At 41.4% G+C, this 27,014-nt stretch overlaps 1 protein-coding gene across 4 annotated transcripts in view; it reads right to left on the bottom strand.

The window, feature by feature from the left end:
- The window catches only part of LOC148476927 (uncharacterized), a 160,754-nt gene extending 135,400 nt beyond the window's left edge, over positions 1–25,354 (bottom strand). For 3 of the 4 annotated variants that reach the window (XM_088457511.1, XM_088457513.1, XM_088457512.1), the window contains exons 1-6: positions 25,195–25,354; positions 22,398–22,481; positions 15,336–15,620; positions 8,432–8,701; positions 3,280–3,318; positions 704–979 (exon numbers count right to left, since the gene is read on the bottom strand). In XM_088457511.1, coding sequence (XP_088313637.1) covers positions 704–979; positions 3,280–3,318; positions 8,432–8,701; positions 15,336–15,620; positions 22,398–22,410 — 883 coding nt within the window. In that variant the 5' untranslated portion in view covers positions 22,411–22,481; positions 25,195–25,354. The remainder of the gene's footprint in view (positions 1–703; positions 980–3,279; positions 3,319–8,431; positions 8,702–15,335; positions 15,621–22,397; positions 22,482–25,194) is intronic. The other variant, XM_088457510.1, reaches the window with a different exon arrangement.
- Positions 25,355–27,014: the final 1,660 nt, after the last annotated feature.

The raw sequence follows: 27,014 nt of genomic DNA, 5'->3' as shown, positions 1-27,014 counted from the left end.
TAAAAAAAACACAGGTTAAAGACACTGCACCCCCACATACTGGTATGGGGGCATACATTCATCAATCTGTTTTCAGAGCTTTAGTGAGGATACAAACACCATCTTTAGGTGACATTAGTCTGCTGGGCCCCACTCCTGGAAATAGATCTGGAATTCATTCAATATAAACTTTTGCCACCAATAATTAGTGGTGAAAATGTGTATGGTAGGGATCACAGGACAGCTGCTTTTCGGAGCAGCTGTCCAGGCACTGGAGCAATACAGAATTGTTTCAGTGCTTTGGTGTTGCTGCAAATCACGGCTACAGTAGCTATATACCTAACTATTATTAATGAAGAGGCCCCTTAGTCATCTCTATAGATTAGGAGTGGACAATAAACTGTTATAGGACTACACATACCAGTGTACCTTTCCAAAGTTTTGCTATTTGACCATGCAAACACTGTTGCAATGCATGCTGGGATGTGTAGTTCAACAACCACTGGAGAGCCACTTATTATCCACTCCTGCTATAGATTCCCCCTAGAGGTTGTGACCGGATGTTGCTTACAAGGAAACAATTAGTTTGCAAGAGTCCAAAAGTAATGGCTTTTAAATATTTTAAATAAGATATTCCTGACCATTCATTGCTTATTCTCCAAACCCACCACCCAATTGAACTCTAGAGCCTAAATATATTTCTAAATATTTTCAGAGGAATTACCTCCACCTTGCTCCAATTCTCTGATAAGAGGCCGATTGGTGTCCTTTAGAATCTTGTATAGCTTGCTCTTCTCACTATCACTCCAAGACCTAATAAAAGTATAAAGTGTCCTCATCTTCTCTTGGCGGGTCGGTCTGCTGCTCACAAAGTCATATTGATCATATGTCAGAAGCTCTTGACTTATGAGACCATCTAGGACTGGCTCTACCAGGAGCACACCAGCAATCAGATCTTGCCGATGTTTATCCACAAAGTGTCCTGCAGTAGGAGAATTATCTGTAATCATACAAACACACATATATATATAAAGACTGTTTCCTATTTTTTTTACATTAGACAATATGGAGAAAAATGTCAGAGTTTATTTTATTTTTTTTTATTTATCCTTGAAAATTCTTATTTATTTTTCAATGGTACATTTTACATACAGCATATAGCCACAACAATAGCACCAGGATTTCCCTAGCTATGCAAATTTATTTCTGGTATATTGGGACGATCATAGGATGTGGGCAAATACCCCATAGGATGCAAATCTGGGGTGCTGGTTTAGATACATCGATGATGTGCTTTTTATTTGGAATGAGGATAATATGCTTGTAAACAAATCCTGCACATCATTAAACTCCAATGATTAACATATTAAATTTGCTTTTAACAGCAGCCAAACAGTGGTTTGACATTAAAGTCCACATTAAAAAAGAATTCCCCAAAAAATATAGTGAGCATCATTGTAATTGGTTAGAGGAAATATTATCAAGACAACTTAATAGACTTAACTAAATCTGTTCATAACCAATTATTTTAGATGGACAAATGACTGAAATGGGCAATCTATTCTTAGACAAAGGGTATTCTAAGGACTGTATTGGAAAAACTATAACCAATGTCAATAATATAGAAAGAGGAGATCTACTGTAAATTAAATCAATTAGGAAATACCACAGGCAAAAAGATTTGGAATTAACCTCTACCAGTATGCGTCCTATTATAAACAACCAAAGAGGATCATAAAGAGAAATTATAGACTTGTTCTGCAAGATCCAATACTAAAAAATGAGCTACCATAAAATTTTAAATTCATATAAAGGAAGGTACCTGCTCTTAAAGATAAGTTAAATACTTAAAGATAATTTAAAAATACTTATATAGTAACACTATACAGATTTTCAAACTTTCATCCATATGCAATTTGTGGAGTGAATCAAGATTGAGGAGGGAAAAGATTGCTTATTATTAGAAGTGGTTATACTATATGCTTAAAATAGCATTGGTTTAGTAAGCATACAACGTCAACAGTGAGCCCAGTAATTTAGTTGAAATTAGAGATTTATTCCAGTTTTAATACTCTTGCAAATATGCAGGGAAAGATACAAATCTAGCAATACAAACAAGCTGTCACAGAGTAAACTCTTAGTCATGCTTCCCCTGTCCTGAGACATACTGTTTCTTTAAACTCACTTTGATCCCATCACATTGTTCTCCTAGTTGCTTATTTTACTGATCATTTTATCCAAATCAGAATTTCTGCACATAGGGCCTAATTCAGCATGGATTGCAATTGTGATCACAGATGCATAATCGCATGCAATGAAGCCGCAAAAATATGCTAATGGCTGCCACAGCCACAATTTTGATTTTTGCATACATGGACCAAAGAGGACCTGAGCCAAGGGGTGGGTGGGTATGTTTTTTTTTATAACAATCAGGGATTCTACTGTATCCTCACTGGGTGGACGTGTCATGAACATGTGCAGACTGGCCATCACGCATGTGTAGAGAAACCCATCACTGGCAGCAATAGGCTGCCAGCAACAGAGCAGAAGATGTCACCGAAGGGGATGACACCCCGTACACTATCAGCCCCAATGTCACCCTAACTGCACTACTGTATGTTACAGATATATTTGAAGTTAAAATGATGAAAAATAAGAACTTGTGTATATTAGTTAGTGAGGTGTCCCTGTCAAAAATCGGGAGCATGTGCTGCAGTTGCAGTCTGGAGAACATCTTAATTGCAGCTGGAGCTCAGCACATGGGTAATAATAATACTCTCAGTTTACATAGGCTTTTTTTATTTTCAGTTTAATTTATGCCTATTTTGCACCGCTCTCTGCATCAGCATATTTACTCTGTGACATAGGCGTCTTTATAATGGGTGCAGGGTGTGCGGTGCACACGGGCACCTGGGTCCAGGGGGGGGCTCACACTGCACACCCTGCACCCATAGTTAAAATTATACTCACCTCTCCGCAGATCCGAAGTGCTGCTCCATAGCGCTGGACCGGTGCCACTCACTGGAAAAATGGTGGCAGACATTTTCACTGTGATCTGCGCATGCACAGAAAAGATGTCCCCGGGAAAGTAGGTGCATGTTCCATTTTCCCGGAGACCCCTGCATTAGCAGTAGATTCTGGCATGAGAATCTACAGCGCTCAAAGCACTGACAGAGGGCAGGGGGCCCAAACGGAGGCTGCACACGAGCTCCCTCCTCTCTTAAAATGCCCCTGCTCTGTGATGTATTTGTATCTAATTTCTATGTTCCTTATTTTAATATTAGCCCAGTGCCCCCTCACCTGCTTCTCTGTGTTTCCTCTCAGTGTTAGGACTTTTCTCTAAAAAGAAAAAAGAGTGAGAAATGTAATGAGTAATCTGACAGACACATGTTCACTTTGTATTGTTGTGTAAAATCGACAACTAGCAATGTACATCCAATAAATCTTCTATAAACAGCTTCTGTCTATAGGTGTAAAATTAGCTCACAGACAGACCTTATAAATGCCTCCTTATTCTAATCAAACAACAGATACAATCACAACGTCGATCCTAAAACCGCAATATGTACTGTATGTGTGTGTGTATAATATATATACAGTATATATAGCAATGAGACAGCACTCACAGGCTTGACAACAGTGTATACTAGCTCCTGTGCCCTCCATTGGCGAAAATCCATACACACTATAGACAAGAAGATAAGCAGCAATCTCCCCTTTTGTAGGGGGAGGTTAGGTATTTATGTCTGTTTTTTTCACTTGTGCTCTGTTCCAGATGAAAAAAGGCTGCATCCACTGCTTCCTTGACCTCATTGTATATATACCTCAATATATATAGTTATAGATTTTCATATACGTTCACCTATTATAATTAAAAAGCATGACAAATTGCTTTCTCACACAAACATTAAAAAAAAAAAAAAGTCACTGGAATAAGTGAAATAATTTGTTATTTTGATTAGAAAATGTGGAAATCAATGGTGGGAACCATGGTGGGAATGGCTTGGGGGCGCGGTGGCTTGGGGGTGATGTTTATGCAGAAAGCTGCATCTTCTGCCGTGAAACCCTTGACAATGAGCATGAGACCTCTGACAACGAGCATGAACCCCTGGCAATGAGCATGAAACCATGGTGGGAATGGCTTGGGGGCACGATGTTTTGGGTTTAGTGTTAATGCAGATTCCATGTGGTCTAGCTGTCTGCTTGGAATCTGCTGAAAATGTCCCTTCAAAAATGTCCGCCGCCTAGGAGGAGACAAATGCTAGAGCCCCTACCTGACCTCTAGCATCTGTCAGGGAAGCACAGTGCACATAACATTACCCACAAGTTTTCAGAAATGCTGGCACCACCAGGATAAGAAGCAGAAAGCTGCATCTTCTGCTGTGAAACCACTGAGCATTAGACCTCTGACAATGAGCATGAACCCCTGGCAATGAGCATGGAACCCCTGACAAGAAGCATGGAACACAGAGCAAAAAAACCCTAACAATGAGCATGAGACCCCTGACAAGTAGCAGGTAATTTAAAAGTAATTAGAAGCCTTACTGTGGAGCATAAAATGGTGTATGGGGTATAACTGTATTTGGCATAATGTGTAATGGGCATTAAAGTGTATGGCATATTGTTTAATAGACATTATGGAGTGTGGCATAATGTGTAATGGGCATTATGGTAATGGGTATTAAGGTGTGTGGCATAATGTGTAAGGGGTATTACTGTGTGTGTCATAATGTGTAAGGTACATTGCAGTGTGTGACATAATGTGTAATGGGCATTATGGTGTGTGGAATAATGTGTAATGGGCATTACTGTGTGGCATAATGTGTAATCTGCATTATGGTGTAGCACAATGTGTAAGGGGCATTATAATGTGTGGCATAATGTGTATTACTATAAGGAGGAAAACATGACAAATAATGTAAATTGTCTATGGGGGTTAGGTGAACATTTTAACTTTTCGCACTGGGATCCAAATTGCCTTGAAATGGCCCTGTATTAGTCTTACCAAACTGCTATGGGGTGGGGGGTAGGGGAGTTGGCAAAAAACTTTTTTGGCAGGGGGGAGCAAAATTTATAGTTACACCACTGCACTCAGCACTGGGTGAAATCCTGCTGCTGAGCCGTCATTCAGGAAGTACCATCCTTAGAGGACGGTACTCTGTATTCGGGTTGGGTCATTTCATTGTTTTGTTTTGCCAAGACTGTGGATGCCTACTTTGTAATGAAGAGGACCTGGTGAAAAGGTTCCCCTGGCTGTGGCATTACTGCCCCGCTAGAAAGAGTTTGGTGCTGGTTATGGATAACACAGGGGCCCCCTACTCTTTTTGTCACCTGTATTTCCAAAACCAGAACAGGATCAGCTGAAAAGCCCGGTGCTGGTTATGCTAAATACAGGGGACCCCTATGTCGATTATCCCCTGTATTTTCACAACCAGGACTGGCTCTGAAAAGCCCAGGTTTGGTTGTGCTTTAGGAAAGGGGGGGGCACACCTTTGTATTAATTTTTTTACACAAATGCATAAACGGATGTTACTGATCTGTGCATGCATCTGTGTCTTGAAGCTTGCAGCACGGATATCACTGATCCATGCTTGAATCAATGTCTTGGTGTCTTGAGCTCACTGATCCCTGCATGCAAGTGATATCAGCATCGTATGCCACAGATCGTGTATAAGATTGACCGATCTTGCATGCTGTAGGCAATATTTAAAGATACAATAGACGACCCGTGGGTACGCGCATCGGCAGCGTTATGGCGAGTGGGCACCCAAGATTTGCACATATTATGCACGATCTGTCATTTTGATGTGTCGAAAATTGGTCAAATCTTGCATGATATCATCTATTGTGTACGCACATTTACCATTTTACCAAAAGTCCGCAAAGACAACCCAAATCTGCCACGACACCCTATAATGTGAAGGAAAAATAGTTTCATCATCAATTGATCATTATCTTCAACTGGTTTTAAAAAATAGAGGTGAGTGATGATAGTGTAAGAATTTTCTGAAAAATTACTTTATTTAATGGATGAAGATGTTATGACCAAGGAATCATAGTAACAATGTTATTTTGGATGTTGGTAGCAGTGGTTGAAGTGGGGCAGTATGCGGCGATATGACATACCACCACTCCCCGCTGCCACTACATTTTAGCCGAAGGAGAAATTGTATCAGCGCTGGGATCGTTTATGGGATCCCAGTGCTGGAACAGCAGTGGCATTGTGTTGGGATGGCCATAGACCATCGATGATTCATAATCATAGATGGTTTATCGCCAATGTTGAATGCTTTTGCCATCGAAGGGTGAGAACCATATGGTTTCCTTCCATCAATGTTTAAGCATAACCGAATAGTCTTTTTTTTCTTTTACAAGGTGTCAGGACCCGGCACCTGCAAAGCCCCATCCCCAGGTTCTGATTGGCCCATGGGCCAGTCAGACATATCAGTTGGTGAAACCATAGATGGTCATCCATTGAATAGTGTGTAGCCATTGATGGCTACTAGCTATTTTCCCATCGATGGGAACACCACTAATGGCCATCCCTAGGATGGTGCATCGGACCCGGCTCCACTCATGGTAGTTTAAAGTAAGCAATTTTTTGGTCATCAGCCAATCAAAGCTCCTGGACTGCCAGCCAATGAGAAGCTGCCAAGTGGCAGCTTCTCATTAACTCGCATCCGGCACCAGATTTAAAAAGTCTCCCTTTTTTTCTTGATTGGCAGCAGTCTGAGCCAGTCCGTGAGCAAGGATTGGCTGGTGGTCTGTCCCAACTGTAAACAGCAGTGCAGCAGCTAAGACCTATTGCTCCTGCCGGCTCCATCAAAGCACAGAGATAAACCATAGTGAAGGAGAGGGTGTGAAAACGGGAATAGAAAGAGAGTGGGAAGCGAGCAGTTAGTGGTGTAGGGGGTGAGAGTGTGAGGTAATCAAATAGGGCAGGGGGTGAGAGAGAGGAGCAGGCAGGGACAAGTGGAGGGCATGAGAGCTGCAGGGGGTGATATGGAACCAGGAGCTGGTGAAGATTCAAATATCCATACCCCAAGCTCTAAATTCCCACTTCAAGCACTGGTTGGTAGTCTATTTTTTTATATATTTTGTGGATAAAAGAGCTATGTCTAATTAAAAGTTCTAATCATTTATCTGTAACTGTAATCTTCCAAATGTAATATAACAATTTATCCACTCGCCTCAACAAGTGATCATATTTGAAAGATACAGGGGACATTTTAAGAAAATGTAAAAAAAACATTCAATGGAAAGAAGGGAATCTTCTAGAACAGACCTGGCCAACCTATGGCTCCCACCATACCCTGCCACCGATTGGCTGGTAAAGCATGCTGGAGCCACAGGTTGGCCAGTCCTGTTGTGGAAAGTGCTGATGTTAGCACACTTTATGCCATTTATAGATGCTGCATTAGGTATAAAGACTGTTTCCTATTTTTTACATAAGACAATATAGAGAAAAATGACAAAGTTTATTTTGTGTGTTAAATAGTGAAAAATAATAAATTGGTGTGGTATTCTCCCCAAAAGCATAACCAGCACCAGAAAAAGGGGTCCTCCCTCCCAATGATACCCCAGGTCTAGGGTGAAGCTCTTATCGGCACCCCTGGAGGCTGTGGGTGCAGGGGTAATGGGTTTAATATACAGCAGTAATAATATTGTTATTCATAGTGGGACTACAGGTTCCTGCCAACCTACCCTGTGGCACATGAAGAACTCAAATGCCAGCAGGCCAATGGCACCTGTACCCCCACTGTGAAGAATATACTTAAAAAAGACAGGTTAAACACACTGCACCCCCACACACTAGTATGGGGGCATAAATTCATCAATCTGTTTTCAGAGCTTTAGTGAGGGTACAAACACCATTTTCAGGTGGCATTAGTCTGCTGGGCCCCACTCCTGGAAAGAGATTTGGAATGCATTCAATAAAAACTTTTGCCACCAATAATTAGTGGTGAAAGCATGCATGGTACGAATAACGGGACAGCTGCTTTTCGGAGCAGCTTTCCTGGCACTGGAGCAATACAGAATTGTTTTAGTGGTTTGGTGTGTGCTGCTGCAAATCATGGCTAGCTAGATACCTAGCTATTATTAATGAATAAGGCCCTTAGTCATCTGCGGACAATAAACTGTTATAACACATACCAGCATGCCCTGCCACAGTTTTGCTGTTTGACCATGCAAAAACTGTTGCAATGCATGCTGGGTTGTGTAATTCAACAGTCGCTTGAGAGCCACTTATTATCCACTCCTGCTATAGATTTATCATGCAGCTCCCCCTAGAGGTTGTGGCCGGATGTTGCTTACAAGGAAACAAATAAGTAATGGCTTTTAAATAAGATATTCCTGACCATTCATTGCTTATTGTCCAAACCCACAACCCAATATAACTCTAGAGCCTAAATATGATATTTCCAAATGTTTTCAGAGGAATTACTTTCACCTTGTTCCAGTTCTCTGATAAGAGGCCCATTGGTGTCCTTTAGAATCTTGTATAGCTTGCTCTTGTCACTGTCACTCCAAAACCAAATAAAAGTATAAAGTGCCCTCATCTTCTCTTGGCGGATCGGTCTGCTGCGCACAGAGTCATATTGTTCATATGTCAGAAGCTGTTCACTTATGAGACCATCTAGGACTCGCTCTACAAGGAGCACCCTATGGATCAGATCGGCCCGATGTCTATCCACAAAGTGTGTGTCAGTCAGAGAATTATCTGTAATCATACAAACACACACACATATATATATATAAATAAAGACTGTTTCCTATTTTTGTACATTAAACAATATGGAGAAAAATGAGTTTATTTTAGAAGATTTTTTTATTTATCCTTGAAAATTATTTATTTTTCAATGGTACATTTTACATACAGCATATAACAATGGCACCAGGATTTCCTTAGCTGTCTAAATTTATTTTTGCCATATTGGGAAGATCATAGGATGTGGGCAAATAACCCATAGGATGCAAATCTGGGGTGCGGGTTTAGATACATCGATGATGTGCTTTTTATTTGGAATGAGGCTAATATGCTGTTAAACAAATCTTGCACATTATTAAACTCCAATGATTTTAACATTACATTTTATTTTAACAGCAGCCAAACTGAAGTTTTTTTTTTGATCTTTATATCTAAATGAGTCCACATTAGAAAAACAAAATTACAAAAAAATATAATGAGCATCATTGTAATTAACTTAATAGGCTTAAATAAAACGTTTCATAACCAATTATTCTAGATGGACAAATTACTGAAATAGGCAAGCTATTCTTAGACAAAGGTTATTCTAAGGACTGAATTGGAAAAGCTATAACCACTGTCAATATTGTAGGAGGAGATCTACTACAAAAAAACACAGAAAAAGAATAAGAATAAACAAAACTATGGCACTAGTAAAGTGATATAATGTACAATAATACATCCCTTATTATTGAGCTACAGAAGATTTTCATCTTGTAATGGAAAGGAGTCGGCTGATATATCCCCTTCTGGATAGAGTCTTGAGTCAAAATCCACCTAGTCGTAACACAGGAGAAAACATAAAAAAGAAATAGAGAAGCCAATGTGTAGTAATTTTGGAGACACCAGAATGTAAACATGCAGAACGAGCTGGCTGTTTCTAAGTGATATGTAGTGGCATACCCCACTCACATCATTAGTGGGAAATAAGTATACTGACTTATATCTTTAAAATCCAATAGAGCTTACATAGACTCTTCTTTAAGATACTAGTGTACCCAACTCACATCTCTGTATGCAGGATGAAAATATATAAAGCTATCTTTTTGCTCTATTCACTGGATGGGACCAACATTCAGGTGTACTTTAAACCTTGCAATAGGGTTTAGTGGCTAATATAATGAGAGTATCCTTAGAATTAGACACTAGGTAGCGTACCCCAACTCACACTAAATCATAGATAATCATTCACAAATGGGTATCTTTGTATGGTAAATATGGGAGCGTACCCCAACTTACATAGTGAAGAATGATGGCACTCCCATAGATGTATATTTTAGATGAAATTCAATCTTTCAATATTGGTCCTCAATAATGCTGCTCCATTATATAGGCAGGCAGACAGGTTTCAGTCCAAAAATTTTGTAATAATTTTAAAATATGGAGTCAAAATCACCCCAAAAAAACGACAGCACCACAACACATAATAGGTGCATATAAAAAGATACCAAAGTTCAAAAACATGTAGAGAAAAAAAAGAGAAATTTAAAAAAACTTTAAAAAAATGAAAAAATTGTTCAGGATTAAATTAATAATCATAGTAAAAAAAAAATCCAAGTGTTGAGCTACTCACACCCTTAGTAGATATCAACGCGTTTCGGCCTCCAGGACCTTTTTCAAGTCATACTGCTGGTGTGAGGAGCTCAATATTTATGTAAAGGTGGGCCTATCAGCTTATTGCAGGAAGTTGTCATCATCAATTAAAACAACATATACAAAACAAATGTGTATCCAGAGTATCCAGAGTACTAAAATTACATCAAATTTAAAATTGCTACTATCTTGGTTTTTATATAAACAAATTTAACAAGATATGATTCAAATTTTTAAGTGGATAACCACAATCTTCGTTGTTATCAAACTGGACTTCCAGTAAAGTGCATTTTGGGAAATGTAGTCCAGGTCCTTAAGCAGGGATTAATGTAGCTGAAACGGAGCCGGAGATGGTGCTATTTATGAATCGGGGAATTGGAATCAAAGCTTTAAGAAACAGTTACCGGTCCGCAGATCTTATGAGATGTTCAATCTTCTCATAAGATCTGCGGGTCGGTTTAAAGTACACCTGAATGTTGGTCCCATCCGGTGAATAGAGCAAAAAGATAGCTTTATATATTTTAATCCTGCATACAGAGATGTGAGTTAGGTACGCTAATCCCTTAAAGAAGAGTCTATGTAAACTCTATTGTATTTTAAAGATACCATTCAGTATACTTATTTCCCACTAACTATGGTGTACGCCACTACATATTACTTAGAAACAGCCAGCTCATTCCGCATGTTTACATTCTGGTGTCTCCAAAATGACTACACATTGGGAGAGATGTACTAAGCTCTGAAAAGTGATAACCTGGAGAGTGATAAATGACCAGCCACTCCTAACAGACATATTACAGGCTGTGTTTGAAAAAAGACAGTTAGCAGCTGAGTGGCTGGTAATTTATCTCTCTCCAGTTTATCACTTTTCAGAGCTTAGTACATCTGCCCCATTGGCTTCTCTTTTTCTTTTTGATGTTTTCTCCTATGTAATGATTAAGTGGATGTTGACTCAAGACTCTATCCAGAAGGGGATACGTCAGCCAACTCCTTTCCATTACAAGACAACATCTTCTGTAGCTTAATAATAAGGGATGTATTATTGTTATTTTATATCACTTTACTAGCGCCGTAGGTTTTGTTTATTCCTATTCTTTTTCTGTGATATTGCTTTGAATTGTGGTGAGATTCTTTCCTTGGAATATTGATAAAACCATTGGCAGATTTCCCTCTGTGCGCCCTAAAAATTCTCTCTCTCGTCCCTTTACCTCTATACTACTGCAAATTAAACCTACTAGGATTACTACGGGCATTAGATTTGGAATGGACATTCATAAATCAGTATGGCTCCTATTATAAACAATAAAAAGAGGATCATAAAGAGATATTATAAAATTCTTTTGCAAGATCCAATACTAAAGAATGAGCTACCACAAAATTTTAAAATCATATATAGGAAGGTACCCGCTCTTAAAGATATGTTAAAAAAATGTTTTTAATAAAAAAAAAAAATACTATACGCCTAAAATAGCATTGGTTTAGTAAGCATACAATGTCAACAGTGACCCCAGTAATTTAGTTGAAATTAGAGATTTATTCCGGTTTTAATACTCTTGCAAATATGCAGGGAAAGATACAATTCCAGCAATACAAACAAGCTGTCATAGAGTAAACCCTCAGCTATGCTTCCCCTGTCCTCAGATGCACATATCTTTAAACTCACTTTGATCCAATCACATTGTTCTCCTAGTTACTGATTTTACTGATCATTTTATCCAGATCAGTATTTCTGAACATAGGGCCTGATTCAGACACGCTCGTGAGCGCCATGTGCTCGCAGGTGGGTCGATGTTGGCCCAGTGCGCATGCGCACGACGGAGCCGGCTCCGTCGTGCGCATGCGCGAGACCCGAATAGCGACGGGCAATCCGTCACTCGGGGTCTCGCTACAAAAGGGGGCGTGCTGTCGATGTTGAGTGACAGCTCGCTCCCTTTGGTGGGCGGGTCAGGGGCGTGGCTGCCCAGACGGAGGCATTCCCATGGGAACGCCTACCGTCTAGGGCTGGCCCCGCTGACATCACAAGTGATGTCAGTGGGAGTGCTTTTGTCTCTGATAGAGCCAAAAGCACTCTTGGGCTTGCGGCAACGAGACCCTACCACAAGGGTTTCGTCGCAAGCCCGATGGTCGTGATGGTCTTGACCATTGCGACCTTCTTCCTGGCCGCTCGCTATAGCTGTGGGTGGTCACCCACAGCTATGTGAGCGACCAGGAGGCCGCTTTAAAAATACAATAGGCGGGCACTGATTCAGAGCGAGCGCTATGAAAGAGCGTCCGGCTCTGAATCAGGCCCATCGAGCCTAATTCAGCACGGATTGCAATTGCGATTACGGCTGCATAATCGCACGCAATGAAGATGCAAAAATATGCTAAAGTCTGCCACTGTGAAATACCATAAGACCTTGCAGTTCTGAGTATACAGCGGCCCATCATGCACAATTACAGCAGGTCTGATCCGTCACAGAAATTGCAAGTCTCGTTGCACGCAGTGAGTACACAAGCTGCATATGCCGTATCAGTGGCTATTTTATGCACGCCATGCAAGAGCGTTCAAACCGACAGGCACGCTTGTGTTTTTCCGACCAATCCCCTGTCACCACCCCCAAAAGCTCACAGCCGGTCACTCACTCTGTGATGGATTCCTATGTATGTCTATGATCACAGTGCGATGGCGTGCGCAGTTGCAGTTGCGATCCGTGCTGAATCAGGCCCATATACCAAATAGGTAAAATCCTTGTTTGTCTATTTTAAAACCTCAAATCACAAAATATTTTTGTTACTATACAAACTCAGCTTGTTCATTGTGCAATCTATTTAAAAATAGAGCAATAGAACAGTTTAACTCATTATTATTATTATTATTATTATTATTATTTTATTATTATTAATATTATTATTATTATTATTATTATCCTTTATTTATATGGTGCCACAAGGGTTCCGCAGCACCTTACAATGTACATAAACAAATGAGCACACAAGAAAACAGTTATTAACAGTACAAACAATGCAGGACAGATACATGATTAATACATTGCTGCATAACACTTAGATAAGCAGCATGGTGTCAGCAACCAAGGGTGGGCTACTGTTGTATATTAAAGTATAATTAAGTGAAGGAGAAGCACATGAGGGAAGAGGGCCCTGCTCGTGAGAGCTTACATTCTAAGGGGAGGGGGCAGACAGACAAGGGTGACACAGATGGGCTGGATACAAGGGTGACAGTAATATAACATTTATGGAAAGGTTAGTTTGACCTTAAGAGGAAAGGACAATGAGTTGATCAAAATTTCACCAAGCCTCAAGATTTGGAGGCCACAACCAAGGTCCATTAGAGGGGGCAACTTGCTGCGTGGTTTGGTATGGCATAGTTGGAGTGGATAAGCTGAATGCATGAGGAGGTCAGGAGGGATGTAAGCAGCATTAGGGATCCAGGTACAGGCACAATCCATACGCATGTTGGAAGTGTGGTGGTATTTAAAAACAGTCCTTAATAGCAGGAATAGTTGATTTGTTAGTTTCTCCTTCTGTTCTCCTCCTGTTTAACTCCTGAATAACTCCGGCTTCAATTTAAAAATTCTAGTTACACTTTAAATTAAGCACTTCAAATCTAAGCACTCTTGCAAACCCAGCCTTGGCTTACCAGCCTAAGATGTAAGTAATAAGTATGGCTGAAACCAGGTGTCCACACTGATTCTACCCCTTCCCAAACAACAAAGGGTCAGCAAGCAAATAAACAAATGGTGAGAGGACAACCCACAAACACAAATACAGTGTAATTTCCTGCCTTGGTACAGTTTTAAAACTATATGAAATAGTCTATAGTTAGATTACCTAGCAATTTTAAAGGCTGTGTAATAGAAACACCAAGCAGCAAGATATCTTAAAATGAAAGACTGAGTACTGAGAAGGACATGACCTGGATGGGCATAGAGTAGGAGGCATTTCTGCAGCTTTCCAGCCCTATAATCCTTGATCATCCTGCTGTACATAGCCTTTCTGGACACTGTCAGCCTCTTTCTAGATTGCCTCTGAGGCTATTGTGCTTGGTTCTGAGCCAAGAATGGTGCTCAGGCTTGACAAAGAGGAATTCTTCCACTGGAGTGCTGCAGTAGCAGTTTAGATGCCATCTTGAATTTCAGCTGGCTGATGCTGTTCCTCCAGTGCTCTGGCTTGTGTCTTTTCTGACTGCTCCTGTGGCAGGCTGTGTTTCCTGTAGTCCTACTGATGGTTCCTGTTGTCTGTTCCAGTGCCCAGAGCTGTTTGATGACTTTGCTAACGCCCAATCTCTTTTCATCTTCTGGACTCTTCCAGTGAGGATTCTTGGCTAAGATTCTGCAGACCTGGAGCTGGACCCTGCTGCTTGGCTGTGAGTATCCTGCTGCTAGACTCTCAGATTTGGACACCACTGCACCTTCTCCCTTCTCCACTCCCCATATTATTTGCGTCAGATTCTTTCATAGTTGGAGGCACCTAGTTGAATTGAACTATTTGTTTCCCTAGTGCAGTATACATTTCTTTGGCACTCCCTAATTGCTGCTGTGACTTGGCAGGAATAACTTTTGAAGACTGGTGTCAGTGGCAGATGCAGGCTCTTTGCCCTTACTACTTCTTCTCAGTCAGCCTCAACTACCTGCCCCCTTGACTCTCCTGGTGAACACCGGAATACCATAGGGTGGAATTTTTACTTTCTCCCTCTAGAAGACTCAGCTGCTCTCATTTACTATAACTGTTGGGTTGCTGTCAGCTTCAATAGAAACCAGGCAGATTGTATGGTCAGTTGAAGGAAATCATGTGTGTGGGTCATCTAGTTACAACTAAACCTGGCCATATGCTATGTCTGATTATAGTAATAGAAGACTGCAAGCAGCAGCAACAGAGCACAGTTTATAAATGAAGGGAGGGTAAGGAATGGACAAGTGTATTTCTCACCCAGGTCTCTTCCACACAATACAATAATAAGCATCTAATAACCAGTGACCAGATAAATGAGATTAGAGAAAATGGTAAAACCTACTTTTATGATCTCTCCATGCCTGACCCTCTAATTCCAGGTTAGTGATGAATGACCTATTATGTTTCCTCATAGATTGGAACAGCTGTTCCTTCTTATCATAATCCCAGGTTTCGATATAACGATACAGCTCTTTCACCTTCTCCCTAGGGTATTGTATATTGAGCACAGTTTCATATTGTCCATCTGTCAGCAGTTTCTGCTCATGAAGGTCATATAGAACAGGATCCACCGATGACAACCTGCTTATTATAGATAGTTGGAACACATCCACAATGTGTCTTTTACCTGCACAAACAAGAGCAGAGTCAGAATTATGACATATTACAATTTCCAAATGATTCACATACTCCATATAGATGCTGTGAATAACATTTGGATTTGTGATGTATTCAGAATGGCATCATTGACATAAAACAGTATGGCATCATTGATATAATACAGAATGGCACAATTGATATAGTACAGAATGGCATCATTGATATAATACAGAATGGCATCATTGATATAATACAGAATGGCATCATTGATACAATTGTTATAAGCCACCACATTGCTTGCAGCGGCTGACAACTTCCTGCCAGGTCGCCGCCATCACTAAGAGACCGGGACACCAGAGCATGGTATCACTAGCCATGTTACATACTGGTCCCGGATGTCACTAGAAGACCAGGGTACCACTAGGTGTCCAGCAACGAAGAGTGGAGGGTTAGGTTTAGGAACTTACTGGGAGAGTTAGAGTTAGGGTGCAAGGTAGGGAGTGTTAGTTTAAGGGTACAAAAAAAGAGGGTTAGGGAGTAAATAGGAACTCCATCAGTATTTCATAAAGATTCTCTTTTATACCTTGCACTGGAACTCTGCTACAAGTACTTGCCACTGCTGCTGCATTACCACCTGCATATCATCAGAGTTCAGACCTGCTCTATTGGTATTTCTTAGTACCTCCATATCTGTTCCAGCCTATATTTCTGTGACCATCCATTAATTTTATAAGCCCCTACTATCCTGAGTTTAAGACCTGGTGGCATCTCAGTACCGTTAAGAGCGTCACTCTCTGTGGGAAAAGGGCAGCTGTTATATGCAGGAGACCTATGTAGCGCGATTCTGGGGAACTTATAAAATTAGGTGTTTCATAACAACATTACAGAATGGAATCATTAATACTATACAGAATGGCACCATGTATATAATATGGAAATCGATCATTGATAAAATACAGAAATGAAAGATAGCAGCACTGAATATTCGCAGCCCACTCACATTTAGATTAAGCTAGATTGAGATATTGCACGTAGTCCATGGGAGAGATGATAAAAGTTAATGGAAGGGCTGCATATAAGAGAGTATTACACTTTTTAATGAAGCTGGAACATTTAATTTACAGGTACTGTAGGGTCCCATCTAAAAGTATACTAAAGTATAAAAACAGACAGGAGAACATGGAGATATTGGAGGATTTTCAGCATGGATTGACGGTAGATGATTTTATAAAGTTTTTTTAAAAATGTTTTGACTGCTGGACAGCAAAAGTCATTGACAATAAACAATAAAGAAGGGTATACGTATTCCCCAATCACTTCTCTGGTACCTCAGACGTGGTTGTTTAATCGTATCTTTCACCAGGTGTTTCATTGTTGCATAAAAGTAATAGATTCCAATCCAGTATACTTAAGAATTTGTCATTTATTAATTAATTAAATAAATAGATCTAGCCCTTAACTGTGAGCACATATCCCCCAGGGTTATAATGCAAGGATAACAATGATTGATTACAGTAGAGAGCTTTTATACAATCTTCATTACAGTCTTCAGGTAATACATCCCCTGTACACCCACCGACATCATCAGATAGACAAAGTTTGTTCTTATGGTCTCTTTCCTTGGCAATCAAAGAGAAGTAGATTCCTTTATGAAATGATCATTGTTCTGCATCACTGTATTTGGTCACTAAATTTCTCAAGCACAGAATTATGCAGAAATGGTAAAGCTCTTATCCCATTCTGCAGATAAACAACTTTCATATGGAGCGGTCCTTAACGACATCTAAAATCATTTCACTTCGTGAGTTTGTACAAAGCAAAATGGCTGTGCAAAGGCCATATTGAATTTCATGAACTGTGGGGGTCATTCAGACCCGCTCGTGAGCGGCAGTACGCTCGCAAGCGGATCGATGTTCCCCCACTGCGCATGCGCACAATGGAGGGAGCTCCGTCGTGCGCATGCGCGAGACCCAGCGAGCGCCGGGCTCTCCATCGCTCTGGGTCTCACACCAAAGGGGGCGTGCTGTCGATGTTGATTGACAGCACGCTCCCTTTGGTGGGCGTGCCGGGGGCGTGCCTGCCAGACGGAGGCGTTCCCATGGGAACGCCTACCGTCTGAAGCCGGCCCCGCTGACATCACTAGTGATGTCAGTGGGAGTGATTTTGGCTCTGATAGAGCCAAAATCACTCCAGGGCTTGTGGCAGCGAGACCCTACCGCAGGGTCTCATCGCAAGCCCGATGGTCGCGATGGTCAAGACCATCGCGACCATCATCATGGACGCTCGCATAAGCTGTGGGTGGTAACCCACAGCTATGCGAGCGTCCAAGAGGCCGCTCCATTTTCAGGGAGGAGGGTACTGATTCAGAGCGAGTGCTCTGGTCAGAGCGTTCAGCTCTGAATCAGGCCCAGTATTCATTATAAAGCATAAAGCATATGTAAATATGGAATTATGTAAATATGTTTCTTGTAAATTCGCTTTCCACATGGCTGTACTCAGTCATGTTGGGTCATATATAATATGTATATCTGTAAATACTGTATATATAAACATAGGGTGCACTGTGTATGTGGCACATAATGGCTAATATGGAACTGTATTGGAACTGAATGGTAACTTGATGCCCCACCAGAGTCTGGAGACAGTTACCCATATATATGTATGTACTGGTGCAGGTGGTATGTGGTGAGCCAGCAGCAGGTCACATGACTCCGAACCTGCTGGTAGCAGCTGCAGGTGGCTGAGGTAGACAGGTATGTGAGTTACTGGAGGTCTCTCCTGAGGTAACGGACTGAGTAGGAGCCTGTGCTAGTGGAGTGCGACTGGGGGTGCCCGTGTGTGTTAACAGTGTGTGGTAGTGACTGGGCAGTGGATGCAGAGCTTCCCAGCAGTGAGGTATGAAATCCTCTGGAGTCTGCAGCAGGCACTGTGAAGGGGAAGGCTGGTTCTCCCTCACTTTCAGTCAGCACCTGGCTCCTGGCATAGACACCTCCCCTTACTATTCCTGACTCCTCCCACATCTTAGTCTATGGTCTTACAAATATATGTGAATTATATATTTGAACGTTTCTATAATGTCCCCCCTTTCCCTTCTCTGCTCCAAACTATTCATATTAAGATCTTTTAGTATTTCCTGGTACGTTTTGTGGTGTAGACCTTGCACCATTTTAGTTGCCCTTCTTTGTACAGTCTCTTATGTATTAATATCCTTCTGGAGATATGGCCTCCTGAACTGAACACAGTATTGGAGATGAAAACGTAATAATGACCTACACAGTGATATTATCACTTCTTTCTTTCTGCTACTGATTCCTCTCCCTATGCAACCAAGCACCTGACTTGCCTTCCTCATTGCTTTGTTACATTGCTTACCTGCCTTTATGTCACCTGAAATAGTGACTCCTAGATCCCTTTCCTCTTCAGTACATTCCAGTATAGTGTCATTAATATTATATTTAGCCTTTAGATTTTTGAGACCCAAGTGCATGATCTTGCATTTTGGGCATTAAACTGTAGTTGCCACGTTCTTGCCCATTCCTCTAGTCTACCTAGATCATCAATCATTTGTTTTACCCCTCCTGGTGTGTTTACCCTGTTGCATATCTTTGTGTCATCTGCAAATAGGCATAGTTTCCCTTCAATACCATTTGCAATGTCACAAATAAAGATACTAAAAAGCACTGGTCCAAGTACAGATCCCTGAGGTTCTCCACTGGTAACATTTCCCTATAGAGACTGCAAACTGTTTACTACAACTCTCTGTTTCCTATCCTGCAGCCATGATCTTATCCATTCAACTATCTTTGTATCCAATCCCATGCTTTCCAGTTTATTTAACAGTCTGCAATGTGGAACAGTGTCAGAAGCCTTACTAAGACTATATAAGCTACATCTATGGCCCCCCTTTATCTATTTCCTTAGTCACCCAGTCATAAAAGGTAATAAGATTTGTTTGACATGATCTCTCCCCAGTAAATCCATGCCCTTTGGGGTCCTGCAAATTGCTGGATTTGAGATAATCTATGAATCATTTTTTAGGAGTGTTTCCATCATTTTCCCAACTACTGATGTAAGGCTCACTGGTCGGTAGTCACTGGTCGGTAGTCACTGGTCGGTAGTTACTTGCCTCTTCCTTGCTTCCACTTCTGTGCAGTGGGACAATGTTTGCTCTTTTCCAGTCCTCTGGAATTACTCCAGTAGCTAGTGACTGGTTGAATAATTCTGTTAATGGTGTTACCAGCACCCCTTTAAGCTCATTTAGTTTCCTGAGATGTTTTGCCCCCTTTACCCACTGACTGTGCCATTTTCTCCTCAGCTTTTGCCTTTGCACATCTGATTACTTTCTTAGCCTCCTTCTGTGTTACAAAATACTCCTCTTTGTCTTCATTATTTTGTGTCTGCTTGTATTTCCTAAAGGCCATCTTTTTTGCTCTCACAATACTTGCTACCTCTTTCCAAACCACACTGGCTTCCTTTTCCTTGTGGTTTTCCTAACCCTTTTGACACAAAGGTCTGTTGCCTTTAATATTGCACTTTTTTAATTTTCCCACCTCTCCTGCTCTCCTTTCAAGTTCCTCCACTCTGCCAAAGATTCGCTTAAACATCTTCCCATCCCTGCAAAATCAGCCTTCCTAAAATCTAACACATTTGTAGAGATGTGTGCCGACCCCCGTGTTTTGGTTTTGACAAAACCACCCTCAAGTGTTTTGGTTTGGTTTCAGATTTGGTTTTGGATTTCTTTCAAATTTATAAGAACAGCTAAAATCATGTATTTTGGACGTATGGAATGGTGTAATAAAGGATTCTGGTTAATATTATTTGTATTCATTTGTATTGTGCCATGGTGCTAAGCAGCTCCAGACAGAAGGGATAAAAGGACATACATAAAACAGAGACACACAATGTAAGCAAAATACATAAGACATGAAAATAAAGATTAGGGAGAACCCTACCCATGAGAAAGACCTTATAGGAAAAGGGCACAGAGGTAAGTATGGCTTAAAGTCCTCTAAGTGTTGTAGAGTTACTGTAAGGAAGGGAGGAACAGTTTTTTTCATATATGTTAATGTTAAGTGGATTATTAGGTTTCAGACCATCTCGCCCCTGAGGGACTCAACAAGGTTCTTGAATGTAATGACTGGTATCATTGAGCTTTGCCCATCAAATGTAGGCTTCTAGGTATAATAGAAGTACTGTAACTTCTGTCTGATTAATTTGCATACATTTGGAGGGCCCTTCATATTTCCTACTGTACAAAGATGCTTTAAATTAAATAGCAAACAATTATAAAAGCCCAACAAATAGACAAAGACATTTGTATTATACACCACAAAGTAAAACAAAATGTGAATAAAAGCAATTGGTGCAATATAGTTGCAATTACAGTACCTCTGTGATACTGTATGAATATTTTATAAATGTACTGTAGTTTGGAAGGATTATGAGTATGATGACTAAATATTCAGCCTATTAGGAATGTCACTCTCATCAAATTAAGGCCCATTCAGCTAAATAGCTTATAAAAAGATGTAGTTATTATCACGGCTGTCGGGATGTGGCACTCAGAATGTTGGCTCCGGAATCCCGACACCAGTCAGAATCCCAGTGCTGACATCCCGACAGTTAGTGTTAACCTCTCAGTATGTGTGCAGCTCAGCTGCAAATTAATCTCCAATCAAGGAAGCTGGTTTGCATTAGTTCTTCTTCCTGTTAAATTGCAGTCAGTCCCAGTATTCCCAGCCAGTGATAATGTTATGACACTACAGTGTGATGCAAGATAAACCCACAGAGTCACTAAGTGAGATCTTCTGCCTATAACACCAACCTATTGTCCCCTTAGTGACTGAATATAAACACAGATACAGTACTTAGGCTGGCACCAGGACTTACTCTCGGCACAGTGTGGGCTTATTTTACTAACACCTGAAGGTTGGAGATGGTACTCAGTTGGGATGTACTCTGATCTGGCAATCTCGATCTGGGCAGAGGTTGAATCTAAATACCCAGCAATGGACTTGGAATGGACTGATACGCCAGCAGGTGGATGATACGTAAGGCAGTACCCTGTTGCCAGCGGAGATTGTAATTCTGCAGATATGATTGCACACCAGAGTGTGAGTGGATTGCAGGTAGTGATGGAGATATGCTGTGGTAGGGCTGCACCTACAATGGGGTTTTGTATATTCGGTCGACAATGAGAATATAGCCAATCTTAATCTATACATCATAATGTATACCTAAATATATTTTATATGTCGACTTTCTGACCAAATTCAAAATGTCAACATCAATATCAAGTGCAGCAATTTTGGGGGGGCTTAGAGCAACTGTGTATTGTCATATATGTCATTCTGCTCCTCTGAGGTTTCTGTCCATCCGAAGCTCACCTTAGGAAAACTGCGTTATGGTTTGACCACCCCAATCAGACGCCCCACCTGCCACTGTCCTGGGGAGCAGGTCTCACACTGCTGGGTGAAGGGCCGGGAACTCTAATGGCTAAATTGTGGCAGGGATTACTGGCATATGTAGTTCCACAGCGGCTGAAGTGCCACAGGTCCCCTACCCCTGTTCTACACATATCTTGACATGACAATTAGTAGCATCAGACAATGCAGCCGGCATGACAAGATTCCTGTCACTACTGTATCTCGTCCATTCGTCCATTATGACTGGTCACCATTATTTATAATGTTATATATGTCGACATTATGACTGCTATGATGCTGAGAGAGGATATTTTGATTAAAAGTACAAGTTGTCCCAAAATAGAGGCAGAATAAGGTCAGCAACGTTACCCCCAGCTTACCTGACTTCTCCATCTCAGCAGCTTCCACCTGTATCCTACTACCTGCAGAGGTGTCTGTTCCAGGTCCTTCTCCAGGAGTACCCACTGCAAATATAAGAGCATGAGACTTATATAATGATCTAACAGAACATTTTTATGTTCACTCGTTTATACTGACCATTTAATAACATAATGACTAATGTGTGTCCTACAGCCAATATACCCAATTAAAGAATATGAAGATGTAGTGATAGTCCCTTGTGAATGTGTACAGTGGCTGGAGAGCAGTCACAATGCTCCTCAACATGTTTCATCCACAGACTTTTTCCAGGATGGCTTGTGGTCATAATTGGGTTCTTTAATATACCTCATTGGTTCATGGCTACAGATAATGTAAAAATGCTCATTTATTACTACTTTGAGAGGCGTAAAAAGGTATTTGAAGGCCAATAGCAAAAATGTGTAAGGGCCCCTATGTACCACCCAATGGTGAAAATGTATATAACACATGTAACTTTGACAAAGAAGATCAGCCATCCTCTGGGCCCAATAGCAGCTCCACCCCTTGCATCTATGGTAGTTATGCTTCCAGTCCTGGTTGGTTCCTGTTTCGTTGGTGGATTCCAGGGACTAGTCTCTTGGTGCATTCCCGGGACTAGTCTCTTGACTCCTGGACACCCTCTATTTTTTTCAACCTATGTTATCCATTCCCTGTTGTGGGGTAACATATTATATTGTCTACTTTCTTGCAAGTTTGATTTACATCAATATTTTTTCATCAGCTTTGTCTTCTCCTGGTTATGTTATGTGCATTCTCCTGCATATATTTGCTTCACGTTGTTCTGGTGGAGTTCCAGATGAAAGATCAACAGTAAAAAGGTCCACAAGCAATAGGTTGATACCAGATGGTAACCAATTGGTTGATAGGGTCAAAAGGTTGACACACAAATGGTAGACAAGTCAACAAGTACAAAAAGTCAACAGGTTCAAAAGATCCATATTTGAATGGTCGACACAAAAATTGTCAATTTTTTTTTTAGGGTTAGGTTTGAGTACTTTCCAGAGAGTTAGGCTCTAGGGTGGACAGTTAGGGTTAGGCAATTACCAGAGGGTTAAGGATAGCCTCTAGGAGGCCTCATTAGGGTTAGGCACTTACCGGAGGGTTAGGGTTAGCCACTAGGGGGGATGGTTAGGGCTAGGCACTTCCATACGGTTAGGCACTAGAAGGGACAGTTAGGGTTAGGCACTTACCAGAGGGTTAGGGTTTTGGCACCAGGAGGGAGGATTACAGTTATGCATTTACCAGAGGGTGAGGCTTAGGCACAAGGAGAGACAATTAGGTTTAGGCACTTACCAGAGGGTTAGGGTTAGCCACTAGGAGGGCTGGATGTAATTAGGCACTTACTGGAGGGTTAGGGTTAGGCACTAGGAGTGCTGATTAGGGTTAGGAACTCCCCCAAAGGTTAGGGTTAGGCACCAGGAGGGAGGATTACAGTTATGCACTTACCAGAGGGTTAGGGTTGGCCACTAGGAGGGCTGGATGTTATTAGGCACTTGCCGGAGGGTTAGGAGTGCTGATTAGGGTTAGGAACTTCCCAATGGTTAGGGTTAGGCACCAGGAGGGAGTATTAGAGTTAGGCACTAGGAGGGTTAGGGTTTGGCACTAGGAGGACTAGTTAGGGTTCGGAAACTCCCCCCAATGGTTAGGGTTAGGCATCAGGAGGGAAGATTAGAGTTAGACACTTACCGGAGGGTTAGGGTTAGGCACTAGCAGGGCGAGTTAGGGTTACGAACTTCCCCCAATGGTTAGGGTTAGGCACCAGGAGGGAGGGTTAAGGTTAGGGTGAAGAGTAGGGTTAGAAGACAAAAAGCCATTTTTTGTATACCTGTCAATCTTTTGTTCCTGTCTACCTGTTGACTGTCTACCATGTGAGGTCTATCTAGATGTTGTCTATCTTTTTACTGTAGGTTTTTATACCACACCCCTGTAAAGTGTGTTTCATTGATTCATGTGAGTTTTCTTTCATTGTCACAAGTTTACTAGCTGAAATTCATCAAAAATCCTGTACCGCCATATTGACGTTCTTTGTTCTGTAAACCCATGTACATCTGCCCAAATCTCATGGAGCAAGTGACAATTGGTTTGTGATGCCAGAAAAGAAGAATTACTACGGTACCTCTGCACTGAATGCAATATCTCACTATTGGGAGGTGGAGACATTGAGAACTGTCCCCGGGACAGAAAACCTACGGCATACAGAGGTCAGACACATTAGGGCAGATGTACTAAGCTCTGGAAAATGATAAAGTTCAGAGTGATAAACTGCCAGCCACTCAGCTCCCAACTGTCATGTTATAGGCCTTGTTTGAAAAATGACAGTTAGGAGCTGATTGGTTGGTCATTTATCACTCGCCACTTTATCACTTTCCAGAGCTTAATACATCTGCCACATTGTGAGCTCCCAGCGACATAAACAAAACATAAATAAATGCCACAGAAAATAAAATGTACCCTGCGCGTTTAATAGGTAATTTATCGATAGCTACTTAATTTAATTTTAATATTTACAGGGTGGTTACAGAGTACTTGTGCAAATTAATTGTAGGAACCTTGGCTGTACACATGATACGGTAGAAGTACACTGTATATTGCAAATAAAATGTGATCCCTATATATGTTGATGTATCACTGTTGTTACCTTTGGGTTATTTAATTCTTATTTCTTTTCAGACCCTCCAACTGTTGAACATTAACTCACCACCCAGTATATAAAACTATAACAACATCTGAGAAAAGACAAAGAAGCATATAACTTACCCTATACAGGAATTAGGGATCAGATGTTCTGTATAGGAAGTAAACTCCTGGAAGTTCGAAAAGAATTCTATACCTGATAATAATCCCAGGGCTTCCACATGTGTCTGTTACATGACTTCCTGTACTTCCTGCTGTAGGTATGAAGCAGCCGTCCACAGCTGTTCCGTTCTGTCAGTTGTGTGGAAAAGGGGCTGGGGCTGGGGCCTGCTGCTGAAATAAGAGGCGTGAGCTGTAGCCTGCAGTCAGGAAGAAGCAGCCAGCTCCAGAGACAGCGTTAGGCTGGGGCACTGCAGAGCCCAGCTAGTTTATAGTAGGGACTGCAAGAGTAGAGCTGTGAGTGTTAATCTATTATTATCCTTTATTTATATGTTGCCACAAAGGTTCCACAGCGCCTTACACAGTACATAAACAAATGAGCACTCAAAAAATAAAACAGTTATTAACATTACAAAATGATGCAGGACAAGGACATAGTTTATAAACATTGCTGCATAACACTGATATAGGCAGCAGGGTGTCAGCAACCAAGTGTTAGGTGCTGCTTGGGGAGTTAGGAGTAAATGATAAGTAGGGGAAGGAGAAGCACGTGAGGGAACTGGGCCCTGTCGCAAGAGCTTACATTCTAAAAGGGAGGGGCAGAAAGACGGGGCGACACAGATGGGGTAGATAGTGAGGCAGGAGCATGGAGCAGTGGGTTAGGATGAGAGCTGGAAGGCTTTGATTTTATATATATATATATATATATATATATATATATATATGAAATCCCGGCTATCGGGATGCCGCTGTTCAGAATACCGACAGCAGCATCCCAACGGCCAGAATCCCGACACCCATAAGAACGCACGTGAGTATTTTTCCTACCCCTACCCTAACCCTCCCTTCCCGGTGCCTAAACCTAACCCCCCGCTCCTAGTGCCTAAACCTAACCTCCCCCTCCCCGCACCCTAATCCTAACACTCCCTTCCCGGTGCCTAAACCTCCCCCTAATGCCTATCCCAAACCCTGCTACCTAACACTAACCTCCTCCTACACCCCGATACTTACCTTCGGGATGTCGATGGACGGAATACTGGTGCCAGGATCCTGACCTGTCGGGATATCGGCGCCGGTATTTAGGCCGTCGGCATCCCGCACACCGGAATGCCAACTATATCCCATATATACAATATATATATATATAAGTCCATTCATAACAGGAGGCTCCGCCAGGGGCTCAGGATGCAGATAGAGCCAGCACACTTTCTCCAAAACATCACCAATTTAATCTTCATAATAATCACTTCATAGCAACCCAATAATTAGTAGCATGTTCAGACATCTTCAGCATATCATACATTGTGGAGACAATTGATAATCAAAAAGTTAAATTGGAGTTGAGCACCTGTATTTCATTTTGTGTATATATCAATCGTCTCCACAGGTAGCATCTCCAATTATATATATATGTTCAGGGTGTGCAGTCTGAGGCCCATTTTCTATATGAATCTAATCAGTGCATTGTTTTTGCACACCTGGAAAGCCTGAGACACTTTCCACTCAGGCTATCACCCCTACTACATTGGTTTAGAGCACAGGTTCTCAAACTCGGTCCTCAGGACCCCAAACAGTGCATGTTTTCCCTGTCTCCACACTGTATCAAGTGAAATAATTAGCTCCAACTGTGGACCTTTTAAAATGTGTAATTGAGTAATGATTACACCTGTGCACCTGCTGGGTGACCTGCAAAACGTGAACTGTGTGGGGCCCTGAGGACCGAGTTTGAGAACGGAGTATGAGTTAGAGCATGGAGTCTGGCATAGTAATATGCACACCAGTCA

Source organism: Taudactylus pleione, unplaced genomic scaffold (assembly GCF_031769625.1).
Source record: "Taudactylus pleione unplaced genomic scaffold, aTauple2 ptg000762l, whole genome shotgun sequence".
Lineage (NCBI taxonomy): Eukaryota > Metazoa > Chordata > Amphibia > Anura > Myobatrachidae > Taudactylus > Taudactylus pleione.
Note: the sequence above shows the minus strand (reverse complement) of the source record. Positions and strands in the feature narration are given on the sequence as shown.